This window comes from Enhydra lutris, unplaced genomic scaffold (assembly GCF_002288905.1).
Source record: "Enhydra lutris kenyoni isolate GAN:26980312 unplaced genomic scaffold, ASM228890v2 scaffoldscaffold91, whole genome shotgun sequence".
In the NCBI taxonomy this organism is placed as follows: domain Eukaryota; kingdom Metazoa; phylum Chordata; class Mammalia; order Carnivora; family Mustelidae; genus Enhydra; species Enhydra lutris.
The window spans coordinates 653,046-667,418 of NW_019154175.1; the positions used below are offsets into that span (position 1 = coordinate 653,046).

The window sequence follows — 14,373 nt, forward strand, 5'->3', positions numbered from 1 at the left end:
GCAGTGGGAATTTCAGTCTCCTTGAGAAGCTGCCAACTAGTCCAGAGGCTCTAAAAGATCTGGAATCCCATCTGCTCCAGAATATTCTGGTTTGGTAGTCCTTAAATGTGCTCATTAGCCTGCTTCTGAAGTTTAGTGCCCACTACTTTCAAGTCAGGGGTCAGGGCCCTAATAACTCCATTACCCAGCTTCGGAAGCACCCGCCCAGCTCTCTGCGGGTTTGATGACAGGCTCCTGTACAGCACCCTGCAGGCCAACCTAATGGGGCCCTTCCCCACTGGCTCTGCTGAAGGGCACAGTTGTTAGTAAGAAATGACTCCCCACTGGGGTCTAAGGGGCAAAGACACTGATGGGCCAGACTTGAAAGTCCACACTTGTCTTGAGGGAAAAATAAAGCTTCATGAATGTACCCATGGATTGACTCCTAGGATTTGGATAGGGCTCATGACCAGAAGCCTGGATCCTGTGGATGGAATGTGCTCATCTCGGGGTCACAGGGCCCGCACGTGAGCCTGTGGTGACAGATCACCGCAGTGTGGCTGTACGTGCTTTTACTCTTTTCTGCTTAAAGATTATAGGGACTTGTGCTTTGTTTCCTCTGGAAAAAAATTTTTTTTAAATGAGCCAATCCTTCTCTCCTTTCATCTTTGCGACATGCATGTGGCCGTGGGCTGCTTTGTGCTAACTACCTACTCTTGCCTGGATGCAGCTCTGGCTTCCTGAGCAAGGGCCACAAGCTCCAAATACTGACTGAACCTTCTGGTGGCTGAAGAGAGGTTAGGGAAACAGGGTCACTAGGTGTTGGACCAAACATTTAGACTTTAGAAGTTCGGCTGAGACATATTTACCTGAGTAATTTGTTCCTTTCCGAGGGAAGGGGACATAATGTATTATACCATTCCATTACCCAGTACTTGCTGGTTACTTGATCTCATACTTAAACTCCTTACCTTTAATGTGATTTGCAGGGAGGCTTCGCTTTCCAGAGTGTCCCTGCTTTGGAGCCAGAGGTCTTGCCCCAGCACTTGGCTGCTTATTGACCACGCTCTCCTCTCCCCCACTGAGGGAGGTGTGGGGTTGAGAGTTGAGTCTGTGAAAGAAGATGGCCAACCAGATGGTGCACTTGTTCTTGGTGGAGGATGCAGACTCCAGCTTTGAGGGCTGCTGGCCCTTATACCTGCAAGGATACCTCCACCAAGTAGGATAAGGTTCCCCCAGGAAGGAAAGGGAGGCACCCCTCTGGCTGAGAAGCCCTGGTTTCGTGCACAACTTTGATATCTGTACCTTCATCCACCTTATTCTCTCATGCTCAGACCTGGCTCGTTCCTAAGACCATTTTTTAATTCTCAACCCCAGACTACATCTGTGTGCCGAGTTTGTAGCCAGTAGCAGGCAACCAATGGCTTAAAACATCTCTGATGCTACAATAACATGGGCCCAAGTGTTTCAAAGTGGTTCCGATTCCTTGTTATCCAATTCCTGGGCCTATTTTACCCTCAACCTTCTAGATCCTGTGTGCTGTTGCTGGCCAAATATCAGGCCCTTTTCTGGAACCTTCTTTCAGAAGTGTGGAGCCAGCATGGCACAGAGTCAAAAATGCCTTGCACCACTGCAGCCCATCCCTCAAGCTTCCCCTCCTGAATCCTTCGGTGGAAGGTCAAAGTAAGAAGCCTACTGTTAGAATTTTTGTCCAAGCCTTTGTGGGAACTAAAAGAATGCCTTAAGGGGGTCCCAGGTGTAGGGAGAGCCTCCTCTCCCCTTGTTGCCTCGACCACCATATGGCACATACACTCTAGAAAATTTTAGGAGCCCTGGTGGAGATAAAAGTTTCTGATGTGCATTCAATTAATACATTGTACGTTTTGCAATAAAGATGTTTAGCCTTAAGACCCTTGAATGGAACTCCAGCTGGGATGGAGCTACCAACACTCCCCCCCTCCCCTCCTCACTCGTGTTGCTTAAAGAGAAACCCCTTAAGGGCACTCTCCGACCCCAGGGTAGCCTCTCCTCTGTCACGAAATTGTACTGCCTTCTCGCTCGCTTCAAGACCAATACTTCCACCAGCTCTTGTGCCCTCCAGCTGGGGGGACTTCACTGTCCCCTCAACACCATCCACAGCCACCAGAGAAAGCATCATTTTCTCACACAAGGCATTCGTGTTTTGAAGTTTTGAATCCCACTCTCCCCGCCACCACCATACACGGTTCAAAAGAATCAATGTGAATTTGCAGCTTAAATTAGTTTCAAATGAAACGTCTTTCTCATGCGAGCAAATCAGACTCATTCTGGAACCTCTAGAACTGGACTCGAGTGCCCCACAGGCGCCAGACCCAGTGGGTGCCCTCCCTGCCCCAATGAATGTATTCTCTTAGTATTCAGACGTTGTCTTTCTGCATCGGTGAGAGGCTGTCCACAGCTGATGGTTCGCCAACCCCGTAAAGACACTTCTACTCCTGAGCAGCCCGTCAGTCTGGGGCTTCTCCTTATATTGATATCTTTCCATTGAGTCCCGCCAAATCCTCCATTGGGTTTTTCTTTTTCCTTCACATCTGCCACTTTGTCCAAATGAGCATGAATAGACAGAAGTGCAAATGAGCTGATACTATTTTTATGGTCAGCTGACCATGCTGCCAGAAACTCCACTGTATGTGTGCACTTGGGAATGGTAAAAGGAATATGCGGGCCCCTCCATTGATGATATGCCCTTCTCAACATTTTTAAACAAGCACAAATGATATTTGTAAAAAAAAAAAAAGTTTAATTTTATTTATTATGGTAATAAACTATTTTATACAGGATACTTGCTTTTTGCCTTTTCTTACATAATTTAAAGGCATTGAATTGGATGTTCTGGCCTAAGATGACAACAAGGATGGTACTTTCTATTCCTTTCCAAGAGCTTGGGAGGCCCTAATTTGGAGAGTAGCTGTAAGTCTGGTTTTGGGGGCCTTAGTATTCTAGAGACCCCAAGATTGTGTGTCTAAGGACAGCATAGCAAGAGAATGTTTGTGACAGTGGTTTGCCACATGATCCAGAAATAAGGCTGTATCTGCTCTTTGGACGTCCCAAGATGCCTTCCAATGGTGCCATCCCTGGAAAACTGTGGTACAACACAGTGATTTCACACATATCTGAACATGACCTCCTAATTAGAAGTTTACATTTTAAACAATTTGGGTTGAAATCTGTTTAAAATCTATTAATGCTTCCCTGCCTTTTAAAACAGTGTAAAAAACAGAACTGCGTCTTTTTGGAGTGATTCCGTATCAACCATATGAGTTCTGATCCGTGCTTTAATTCATGGATGGTCTCAGAAGCTACTAAGGTAGAGGACTGCTTGACCCTAAATGAACTAGTCCTAAGTCCCAGCACTCTCAGTTTGGCTGTGGTTTTAATACTTGCTTGAATAATTGCTTCTTGCTGGTGAGATTCTCCACAGGACTGTCAACCTTTCTTTTTTAATACCAGGGGACTGCATTTCAAAAAGCACACCTTGCTTTTTGTAGACAGAACGTAACTCAGGATGAGGAATTTGTGATCTGCAAGCCATATTTGGGCCTCTGCTTGATCCCATAGGGCCGTAGTATGAGTACAGCATTTTTAATGATGTCCTCTACAACCCATTCTTTCATTATGTTGCAGAAAAGCATAATAAAAATAAAGGAAATGTGATAGTATTTAGAAGTCCAAGTGACTGATACTCATTCAAAAGTCTCACCTAAAAAAAAAAAGTTTCACCTAATAAAGCACTGAACATTAGGTTCTTTATATATCCTCAATGGTGAAAAAAAAATCCCTCTTTGTGAATATGATTTTTGTAATTAGTCAAAAGGACTAGTAATACAGTGCTAAGTAATAGATACTACATTCTGGGTGCCAAAGGGGTGTCAACTATTAGGGGGATTTTGTTGGTTTGTTTTTAAATAAAACAGTTTCCCTGAAGAAGGGCTTTGGGTTTCTCAATGCCCACTGAGGAAGGCCAGCACCCTCAAGATAACCTGGCTTCTCAGTGGTTGGGCCTCTTGTTGGAGATATTCTGGGACATTTGTTAGAAAACTCATTATATTATGGTTAATTTATTATAATATATATAATTATATTATTATGTATTATATACTTGGACATCTTCTTGCACGGTCCCCAAAATAAGTCAAAATGACCAAGAGGTGGCTGTCCTTCAGATGTCCTGCTTGCCTCCCTGGGGATCATCTTGGCGATCGTATTTGCAGCTCGGCTTGTCCACAGGGCTCGGTTGAGGTCAGAGGATCCCGGGGCTAGAAGCGACCTTGGTACCTTGCCTAGTTGTTTTCCCGCCCCATGCCTGAAGCTGCCCGGGGCTGATGGCTTTTGCAAAGTGAATATCAGAGCTGCTCTGTCCTGCCAGGACCTTCAGGAGTCTTTCATTTAGAGCAAATCCAAGACTTTACTTCACATGCATGAAGAGAGATCTATTACCGCTTTCATATTACAGTTGGAGAACAGCAAGAGGTCAAAGAAAGAAAACAATGGTCCTAAATAATCCGCATGTTGGTTAATCAGACCTCAAATATGTAGCTCATCGTGAACTAATTCCCAAGTACTCCAAGTCATGTAATAGCTTAAGAGAAATTCAGGATTATTAGCTCCAAATATATTCACCAATTCTTCCAATATAAGTTAAGTGAATAAATTTGTTTTTACATAAATGATGTCTCCGAAGAGTTCAAAATACTTTGCATTATTTACATATGTACATACATCAGACACTTGCCTATAATCCTCTTCACGCCCCTGTGTGTGCTTAGCCAGGCTCCCTGTGGCTGGCCACGGTTCCAGAATGAGTCAGTCCATGATCCTGTACTATAGTCCCTGGAGTGTTCTCTCTCCCCAGAACCATGCCCTACTTAAAACTTCCCAGCACCTTGGGATCACCTGCGTGGGCCTCTCTGTCCTTTACTCACCCAACTGCTAAGGCCACTGCTGTCAGCCTGCCTGCCCCTCTGGGTCTGTTCTAAGCAGCAGTCAAGCCGGGGTACACCCACTGCACGCCTGCCTGCTCCATCCACGTCTGCTCTCCCAGGCAGAATGGGTAGGAAGAAAGCATGTCAGCAAGACGGCCGGTCCTGCATTCTAGGAGTTTGAATCTCAGTGAGATTCAAATTCAGTGAGTTAAAAGCCACAGCCAGGACACAAGGATCACACCAGATGGCAAATATAAGATATGTGGCCAACCCAGGTCCAAGGGAACATTTCATTCAATAACAATTTTATCCATGGGTTTGAGATGTACTAAGTCTCCCATAATGAGGTACATAGACTATGGATCAAACTTCCCAGCTTCTTTACATACCACTTGCCCTCTCAGAAAAAAAAAAAAAAAAAAAATCCAAAGTCAAACAGATCTCTTCAGCCTCTTCTACCACTTACGGCTATTAGTGACCTGTCACCCACTTTCCAGAGGGGTAAATAGTTAAATAAGAGTCACAGGTATTTATTTACATTTTAAGCATTTTCTTTAAAAAATACTCAAAATGATTCCGTAAAAATGTGAATTATCAATATGACAGAAAAGGCTCCATTTTATTTGTAACAAAATAAAACAGTTTAAACCAGAGTGTAATCCACTGAGCGGGAAGATGACTGCTGGGGCTTACTCATGAAGAGAGGAAAAAGGACCATAGAAAACCATCCTTACCCTTTGTCATTTGCCTGGTAGCACCCGTCTGTGGGTGCACTAGCTCATGGTTCCTTAATTCTTCTTCTTTGTTGGGAAATGAAGATTAACTGTCCGGTAGAGGAACTGCCATGTTTATACTCTGCAAATCTAGGGAACCAAGCATCCAAATGTCGATCACTGTGACAGTGTTCCAATAACAGATCTCCTTAGGTACTGGCCTCTTGGAACACGATAGGACATGCTGTATCTTCCTTGACTGGACAATGAGAAACTTAACTGCGGCTTTGTCTCCTCCCTGCCAGGGTGAAGCTCAGACCCCAGTGCTGGTTCTAGAGACCACACTGCAGGACATGGGAAAGAAATCACTTAAATGTTAGCAAAATATTTCAGAAATATCTATTGCATTTAATTCTTGGTAAAGTAGAAAGAAACTGAAGGGCCCTGGGACCGGGTTCTAGACCACAATGTTACCATGTGCAGCAGGCAAGACAATACTGCTCTGGGCCCCTGCTTACTCAACAGGAAAGTAATGGGGCTGGGGGAGCTTTGGTCCCCAAAGTTAGAAGCCTCACTGGTTGTCAATTTTCTATGAGAGCTCAAGCTTCCAGTTTTGGAGGGAGATAACTCCAACAAAAGATGAGCAGATGACGCACTGGTTCATTGGAGGTTATCTTGGCGTATGAGGTCAGGGTGAAGCACCAGTTGCCTTGGAGGCCAGCAGGAAGGGCTGGCACCGGCTGGGCGGCATTAGTCCACTGAGTATGTCTGGGCCCAGGCAATGCCCACATGGGAGTAGCAGTAGAGGAATCCCAGGACAGAGAGGGTCACATATGGCCATCCTGCAGCGGGAAGACAGAGACAGAAGAGCAGTTAGAAACACCTGGGGCAGGACCTTCCACAAGTGCAAACTCTCCCCCTTTGGAGAAGGCAACCCAAGAAACAACATGGGCCTCAGCTGATGCATCAAGACACACACCTCCTGGAAGGTGTGCTCTACATGGAACACCAACAACTTGAACCCTACATTCCTACTGGCCAGCATAAAACGAGGGGTATGCTATCTCAAATGGAAATTAGGTTTAGAAATAGGACTGGCTTTTTGCCATCTGCAATGACGGGGATGGAACTAGAGGGTATTATGCTGAGCGAAATAAGTCAACCAGAGAAAGATAATTATCATATGATCTCTCTGATATGAGGAATTTGAGAAGCAGGATGGGGGTTCATGGGGGGTAGGGAGGGAAAAAATGAAACAAGATGGGATCAGGAGGGAGACAAGCCTTAAGAGACTCTTAATCTCACAAAACAAACTGAGGGTTGCTGGGGGTGGGGGGGGAGGGGTAGGGTGGCTGGGTGAGGGACATTGGGGAGGGTATATGCTATGGTGAGTGCTATGAAGCATGTAAGCCTGACGATTCACAGACCTGTACCCCTGGGGCAAATAATACATTATATATTAATTTTAAAAACTTAAAAATAGGACTGGCTTTTAAAGAACATATATTTAGAAAACTAAGGTAGTTAATAATAAAAAAGAAAAAAAGTCCGTAAGACCCACAGTAAATCTCAAAATATAGATTGGCCGTTATATGGAATTGAGTGCCATCTGTAAGAACACAGAAGGGAGAGCCTAAATTAAACATTTGCTTTCAAAACTCAAAGCTTTTAGTGGTTCCTTCTATAAGTACTCGTCTTAGAATATCTGATGTTCTTTTCTTTCTTTTTCTCCTCCTCCTCTCCCTTCTCCTCCTCCTCCTCTTCAATTAACAGCCCTCTCTTGCTGGTCACTTAATGACTTCCATGTCCTCTACATGTTTCACTTACTCAAACATAGGACTTTAGGAGCTCTGGAGATGCAGAGATGCTGTGGAAGGTACCAGATGCCGAAATAGGTGATCCCATTCCAGCTTGACAAAGATACACACTACTGGGATCTATGAGCCATGTAACATGTGCTAGATAATGATGTAGACAGAGCACATTTAAACTGGGCCATGTGGGGTGAGCAAGAGTTTGTCAGATGGAAAGGGGCAGAAATAAGCAACCAGAGAGACCACCTCAAGTGTGAACATCACAGGCCACCCCAGGAACCGGGATCACAGGACTGTGGCTACTGCACAGGAAGGGGCAGGCAGGGCAGGGCTAGAAGTAGGGAGGAGGCAGTGGGGAGCCACTGAGGGTACTGTACTTCTATAGGCTCCCTTCTTGCTATATCAACAAGCAGCTGTGATTATTATTACTAGAAGTTGTATGAATATGGCATAATGGTTAAGTGTGCCGGCTCCGAGGTGAAACTGGACACCAGTTCAAACCCTGACTCTGTCACTTGCCAGCTCCGTGACTAGGAACAACTTGATAAATCTCAAATGTAAAACTAGGGGAGGGACAGAGCACCTCTACAGGATGCCATGGACTCACTGTGTCCCCCTACATTCATGTGTTGATGCCCTAATCCCGACTGCATATTTCGAGGTGGGGCCTTCGGGAGGTACATGGGTTGAGATCAGATCACGAGGGAGGAGCCATCATGATGGGATTAGTGCCCCCACAAGAATGGACGCCAAGAGCTTGCCTCCTCTCTCTCTGCCATATGACACAGTGAGAAGGTGGCCATCTAGAAGCCAGAAAGAGGGTCCTCACCAGGAACCAGATCAGCTGGCATCTTGATCTTAGACTTTTCCAGTCTCTGGAACTGTGAGAAGTAAATGCCTGTTGTTCAAGCCTCCCAGTCCACATACTTCCTTACGGCGGCCCGAGGTGACGAAGACATAAGGAGGGAATGTGACATGATGTAAAGGCCTGCACGGTGCCTGGGCTCTGATGGGCACTAAGGAAAGGTAGTCATAATAGACATAAAAGACACAGAAGTCTTTCTCCACCAAGGTGAGAGTGATAACAGGAAGTCCCGCCCTGGTCTTCCTCTGAACTCTTGTTTTCAACTCTCTCCTGAGATTAGCTTGGCACCAGAACTCTAGGCCCTGAAGGCAGGAGAAGTGAGGGGAGCCGAGGACCCCCAACAGCCTGGCTCTAGGCCCAGCCCTACAGTCCCACCTCCTGTCTGCTCGTCAGCCAGTGGGTTAGCTTCCTGTGGCTACTGGAGCAAATGACCACAAACTTAGTGGCTTCCAACAACAGAAATGCATTCTCTCATACTTCTAGATGCTGCAAGTCTGAAATCAAGGTGTTGGCAGGTTGTCCTCTCTCTAAAGGCTCTTAGGGAGACTCCTCCCTTGCCTCTTCCAGCTTTGGATGACCCCAGATACTCCTTGACTTATGGCAACATACTTCCAAGCTCTGCCTGTCTTCATGTGATACTTTTCTTAAGAGAGTACCTTTTCCCTGGGTATCTCTGTGTCCTCTCCTCTTAGAAGGACACCAGTCATTGGGTTCAGGGCCTCCTCTAAATCCACCATGATTTCTTCTCAAGACACTTAGCTAATGACATCAGCAAAACCCTTTTTCCAAATGAAGTCCAATTCTGCTGTTGCACACAGACATGAATTTGGGGGGAGAGCGGGCACTAATCGGCCCAGGACAGCCAGGTACTTTTTCAAGCTTCAAAATGGACACATCCTGCCTGGAGCCCTCAGACACAGATGCCAGGGGACCTGTTGACATCTGCTCCTCAGTGGACTCAGGAAGCAGAAATTAGAGAGGGGGCTTCAGGCATGGGGAGCTGACCCAGACTTCAGCTGTGTTTAGGATGATGCGTTGGCAGGTGCTTGGTAAACAAAGAACCCAGAAGCGGGCTGTGGAGGTGGGAGAATGGAGAGCTTATATTTACACAAAGCTGGGTCTGGGTCATTGGACAGCTGTGCTCGGCCCTGCAGCCATCCAGGGACATCCCTGTGAAAGCTTCCGGCCAGCACACAGAACTGTAAGGAGAAATACCCCCAGCACCGCCCAGAAATGTGGCATAAGCATGTTCAGTCGGGAGCCCAGTTAGACCCTGAAAATTCCCTCTACCATTAACTGTCTGCCATGCACAGAGGCAGATAGACAACAGGTAGCACACCTGTAATCCTGACTCTGCTATGAGACCCTAGCCAGGCCTCAGTTTCTCCACCAACACAATGGGAGATCAAAAACAAACAGATGTGCATGAAATTGGATCACAGACTCAGTAGTGCTTTTAAAGAGTTTCAGAAATGCAAATAATTCCTACACCTGAGAAGTCAATGTATATAGTCTATGTGTGAAGCTGTTATGTAAACAGCTCTCCTTTCCTGACCTCAAGAGTAAGCTCTGTGATGACAAGAAGACAGATTCCACAAGTCACCCTTCCGCAGTATTCACTCAGTATTTCATGAGCATTTGCTGTGTGCCTGGCCTGTCTGAGACATCAGACATCAGTATCACCCTCTGTGGGCTGCCTGCTCTGGGCACTGGGACTTTGTAGAAGCTGCTAACTAAGCACTGATGTACTCCAAGTGTCGGGGGTGCGTGGGGCTGAGACTCCTCTTTATCAGGGCTCAGATCAGTGCAGAAAAAGAGACAGGGATGGGCTGTCATTCTGGCCACATTTGAGGGTTGCTATGATGCCGTCATCCAGGCTTGTCAGCCGTGCACAAAAAAGAGGGCATCAAAAAGGGTTCTGTCCCAACAAATGAACCCCGACCTCATCCTGTAGCCCTCACTCTCCCCGGCCTTTCCCCATTCTGTGTTCTCCTTCCAAGCTTGCCCTTCTCACCAGGGTTTCTAATCCACACTGTCCAGTCAACTCCCAGATCCTGGCATCTCCAACCCCATGCATGCGCACACACACATTCACATACATGCACACATACGTGCACATGCATGCATGCACGCATGCACACACACACACACACACACACACACACACCATTGATGTGGCTTATAGCCTGGTGGGCAGTATGGTATTGGTCAAAAGAAAAGGTCTTTCTTAAGAGAGTACCTTAAGGCCAAGCCACCCCTGCACACTTGGTATATTCACAGCTAGGCCCCCAGATTCAGTGATTCGTCCTGGTGGGCTTTTGATACCTAGACCTATTAAGATCTAAACAGTTGAACACTTTTAACAGCTGACAACTAGGCAGCACTGAAGACACTACAAAGAGGATGCTAGCAAGTTAGGCAATGGTTGCAAAAGACTGGGTAATGGAGCTAATAGGACAGACTACCTGACAGGTATAGCTAAATGCATACAAGTAGGATGCATAGCACCACAGATTCATTTAAGAAGATCCATGTATGTGGTGTAATAGAGGGAGTTAATAGGATGTAGGTGGTTATATCATGCTATTGTTAAGAGGCCCCTGGTGTATTGTAGAATAACTACAGCTAATGAGAACAGGTAGGACACAGAGGGAAATGTCTATAGCTAAGAAAGCAAGTGGTGTGATTTTACTTGAGGTTATTATGGCTGAGTGATTTTCTGAGCAATTACATCAATCTGAAAAGACTGGAAGGCTGAGGCTCAAGAGAGTGAAGGAAAAGACCATTATCATGCAGGGGGATATATAAAATTGGTTTTCTGGAAAGTGATGGGATAATCAGAACAAGCAGCAAGTCTAATGAAAATCTTTATTTAAAAGGTAACATTGTAAAATGATTGCAGCCACTGTGGAAAACAGCATGGAGGTTCCTCAAAAAATTAACCACCTAAAACAACAGAATACTCATTGCTCTCAAGCAATTCCTTGAGATATTCCTTGCATATTCTCAGACCACAATGCTTTGAAACTGGAACTCAATCACAAGAAAAAGTGTAGAAAGAATTCAAATACTTGGAAGCCAAAGACCATCTTGCTCAAGAAGGTTTGGATCAACTTGAAATCAAAGAAGAACTTAAACAATTCATGGAAACCAATGAGAATGAAGACACATCGGTCTAAAACCTATCGGATATGGCAAAGGTGGTCCTATGGGGGAATCACATAGCCATCCAAGCCTCACTCAAAAAAACTGAAAAATCCTGAATACACAAACTCTTTTTACACCTAAAAGAACTGGAGAACCAGCAACAAATTAAGCCAACCCCATGCACAAGAAGGGAAATAAGATTAGAGCAGAGATCATGAGTTAGAAACTAGAGATATAGTAGAACACATCAATAAAACCACAAACTGGTTCTTTGAAAGAATTAATAAGACCGATAAACCACTGGCCAAACTAATCCAAAAGAAAAGAGAAAGGACCCAAATTAATAAAATTATGAATGAAAGGGGTGAGATCACGATTAACACCAAGGAAATAGAAACAACCATCAGAAATTATTATCAACAGCTATATGCCAATAAGGTAAGCAACCTAGAAGAAATGGATGCATTCCTGGAAACCTATAAACTACCAAGACTGAAACACAAAGAAATGGACAACCTGAATAGACCAATATCTAGTAACGAGATTGAAACAGTGATTTAAAAACTCCCCAAAAAACAAGAGCCCAGGACCTGATGGATTCCCTGGGGAATTCTACCAAACATTCAAAAAAGAGATAATACCTATTCTCCTGAAGCGGTTTCAAAAATAGAAACAGAAGGAAAACTTCCAGACTCTTCCTATGAAGTCAGCATTACCTTGATCCCCAAACCAGGCAAAGAACCCATCAAAAAGGAGAATTTCAGACCAATATCCCTGATGAATGTGGATGCCAAGATTCTCAACAAGATCCTAGCTAACAGGATCCAACAGTACCTTGAAAAGATTACCCACCATGACCAGGTGGGATTTATTCCTGGGGCGCAAAGGTGGTTCAACATTTGCAAATCAGCCAATGTGACAGAACAAATCAATAAGAGAAGAGAGAAGAAACACATGGTCCTCTCAATTGATGCAGAAAAAACATCTGACAAAATACAGCCTCCTTTCCTGATTAAAACTCTTCGAAGCATAGGGATAGAGGGAACATTCCTTAAATTCATAAAATCCATCTTTGAAAAACCCACAGCAAATATCATTCTCAATGGGGAAATACTGAGAGCCTTCCCATTGAGATCAGGAACACAACGAGGATGTCCGTTCTCACCACTGTTGTTCAACATAGTACCTAGAAGTCCTAGCAACAGCAGACAACAAAGAGAAATAAAAGGTATTCAAATTGGCAAAGAAGACATTAAACTCTCTTTCTTCGCAGATGACATGACACTTTATGTGGAAAACGCAAAAGACTCCACCCGCAAATTACTAGAACTCATACAGCAATTAGGTATTGTGGGAGGATACAAAATCAATGCACAGAAATCAACTGCTTTCTTATACACTAACAATGAAACTGTAGAAAGGGCAATTAGAGAATCAATTCCATTTACAATAGCACCAAAAACCCTAAGATACCTTGGAAAAAACCTGACCAAAGAGGTAAAGGATCTATACTCAAGGAACTACAGAACACTCATGAAAGAAACTGAAGAAGACACAAAAAGGTGGAAAAACATCCATGCTCATGGATCGGAAGAATAAACATTGTTAAAATGTCTATCCTGCCCAGAGCAATCTATACATTCAGTGCCATCCCAATCAAAATACCAGTAGCATTTTTCAAAGTGCTGGAACAGACAAACCTAAAATTTGCATGGAACCAGAAAAGACGCCGAATCACTAAGGAAATGTTGAAGATGAAAAACAGTTGGGTGCATCATGTTGCCTGATTTCAAGCTTTATTACAAAGCTGTGATCACCAAGACAGCATGGTACTGGCACAAAAACAGACACATAGACCATGGAACAGAGTAGAGAGCCCAGATATGGACCCTCAACTGTATGGTCAAATAATCTTTGACAAAGCAGAAAAAATATCCAGTGGAAAAAAGACAGTCTCTTCAATAAATGGTGCTAGGAAAATTGGACAGGTATGTATAGAATGAAACTCGACCATTCTCTTACACAAAGATCAACTCAAAATCGATGGGAGACCTCAATGTGAGACAGGAATCCATCCAAATCCTAGAGGAAAACATAGGCAGTATCCACTTTGACATCAGCCACAGCAACTTCTTCCAAGACATGTCTCCAAAAACAAAGGAAACAAAAGCAAAAACGAACTTTTGGGACTTCATCAAGACCAGAAGCTTCTGCACAGCAAAGGAAACAGTCAACAAAACAAAGAGGCAACCCACAGAAGAGAGGAAGATGCTAGCAAATGACACTACAGACAAAGAGCTGATATCCAAGATCTATAAAAAAAACTTCTCAAACTCAACACCCAAAAAACAGATAATCATGTCAAGAAATGGGCAGAAGACATGAACAGACCCTTCTCCAATGAAGACATACAAATGACTAGCAGACACATGAAAAAATGTTCATCATCATGGGCCATTAGGAAAATTCAAATCAAGACCACATTGAGATACCATCTTACACCAGTCAGAATGGCAAAGATTAACAAGGCAGGAAACAACAAATGTTGGAGAGGATGTGGAGAGAGGGGACCCCTATTACACTGTTGGTGGGAAAGCACATTGGTGCAGCCACTTTGAAAAACAGTGTGGAGATTCCTCAAAAAATTAAAAATAGAGCCACCCTATGACCCTGCAATTGCACTACTGGGTATTTACCCCAAAGATACAGAAGTAGTGAAATGAAGGGCCATATGTACCCCAATGTTCATAGCAGCAATGTTCACAATAGCCAAACTGTGGAAAGAGCTGAGATGCCCTTCAGCAGATAAATGGATAAAGAAGATGTGGTCCATATATATAATGGAATATTATTACTCAGCCATCAGAAAGGAGGAATACACAACTTTTGCATCA

The 14,373-nt window shown here is 44.3% G+C and overlaps 1 protein-coding gene across 2 annotated transcripts in view; it reads right to left on the reverse strand.

Moving 5' to 3' along the window:
* Positions 1–5,611: 5,611 nt before the first annotated feature.
* LOC111162365 (hedgehog acyltransferase) overlaps positions 5,612–14,373 on the reverse strand; it is a 328,170-nt gene continuing 319,408 nt past the window's right edge. Inside the window, exon 12 of one of the 2 annotated variants that reach the window (XM_022526736.1) lies at positions 5,612–6,495. In XM_022526736.1, the coding sequence (XP_022382444.1) occupies positions 6,404–6,495 (92 nt within the window). In that variant the 3' untranslated portion in view covers positions 5,612–6,403. The remainder of the gene's footprint in view (positions 6,496–14,373) is intronic. The other variant, XM_022526737.1, reaches the window with a different exon arrangement.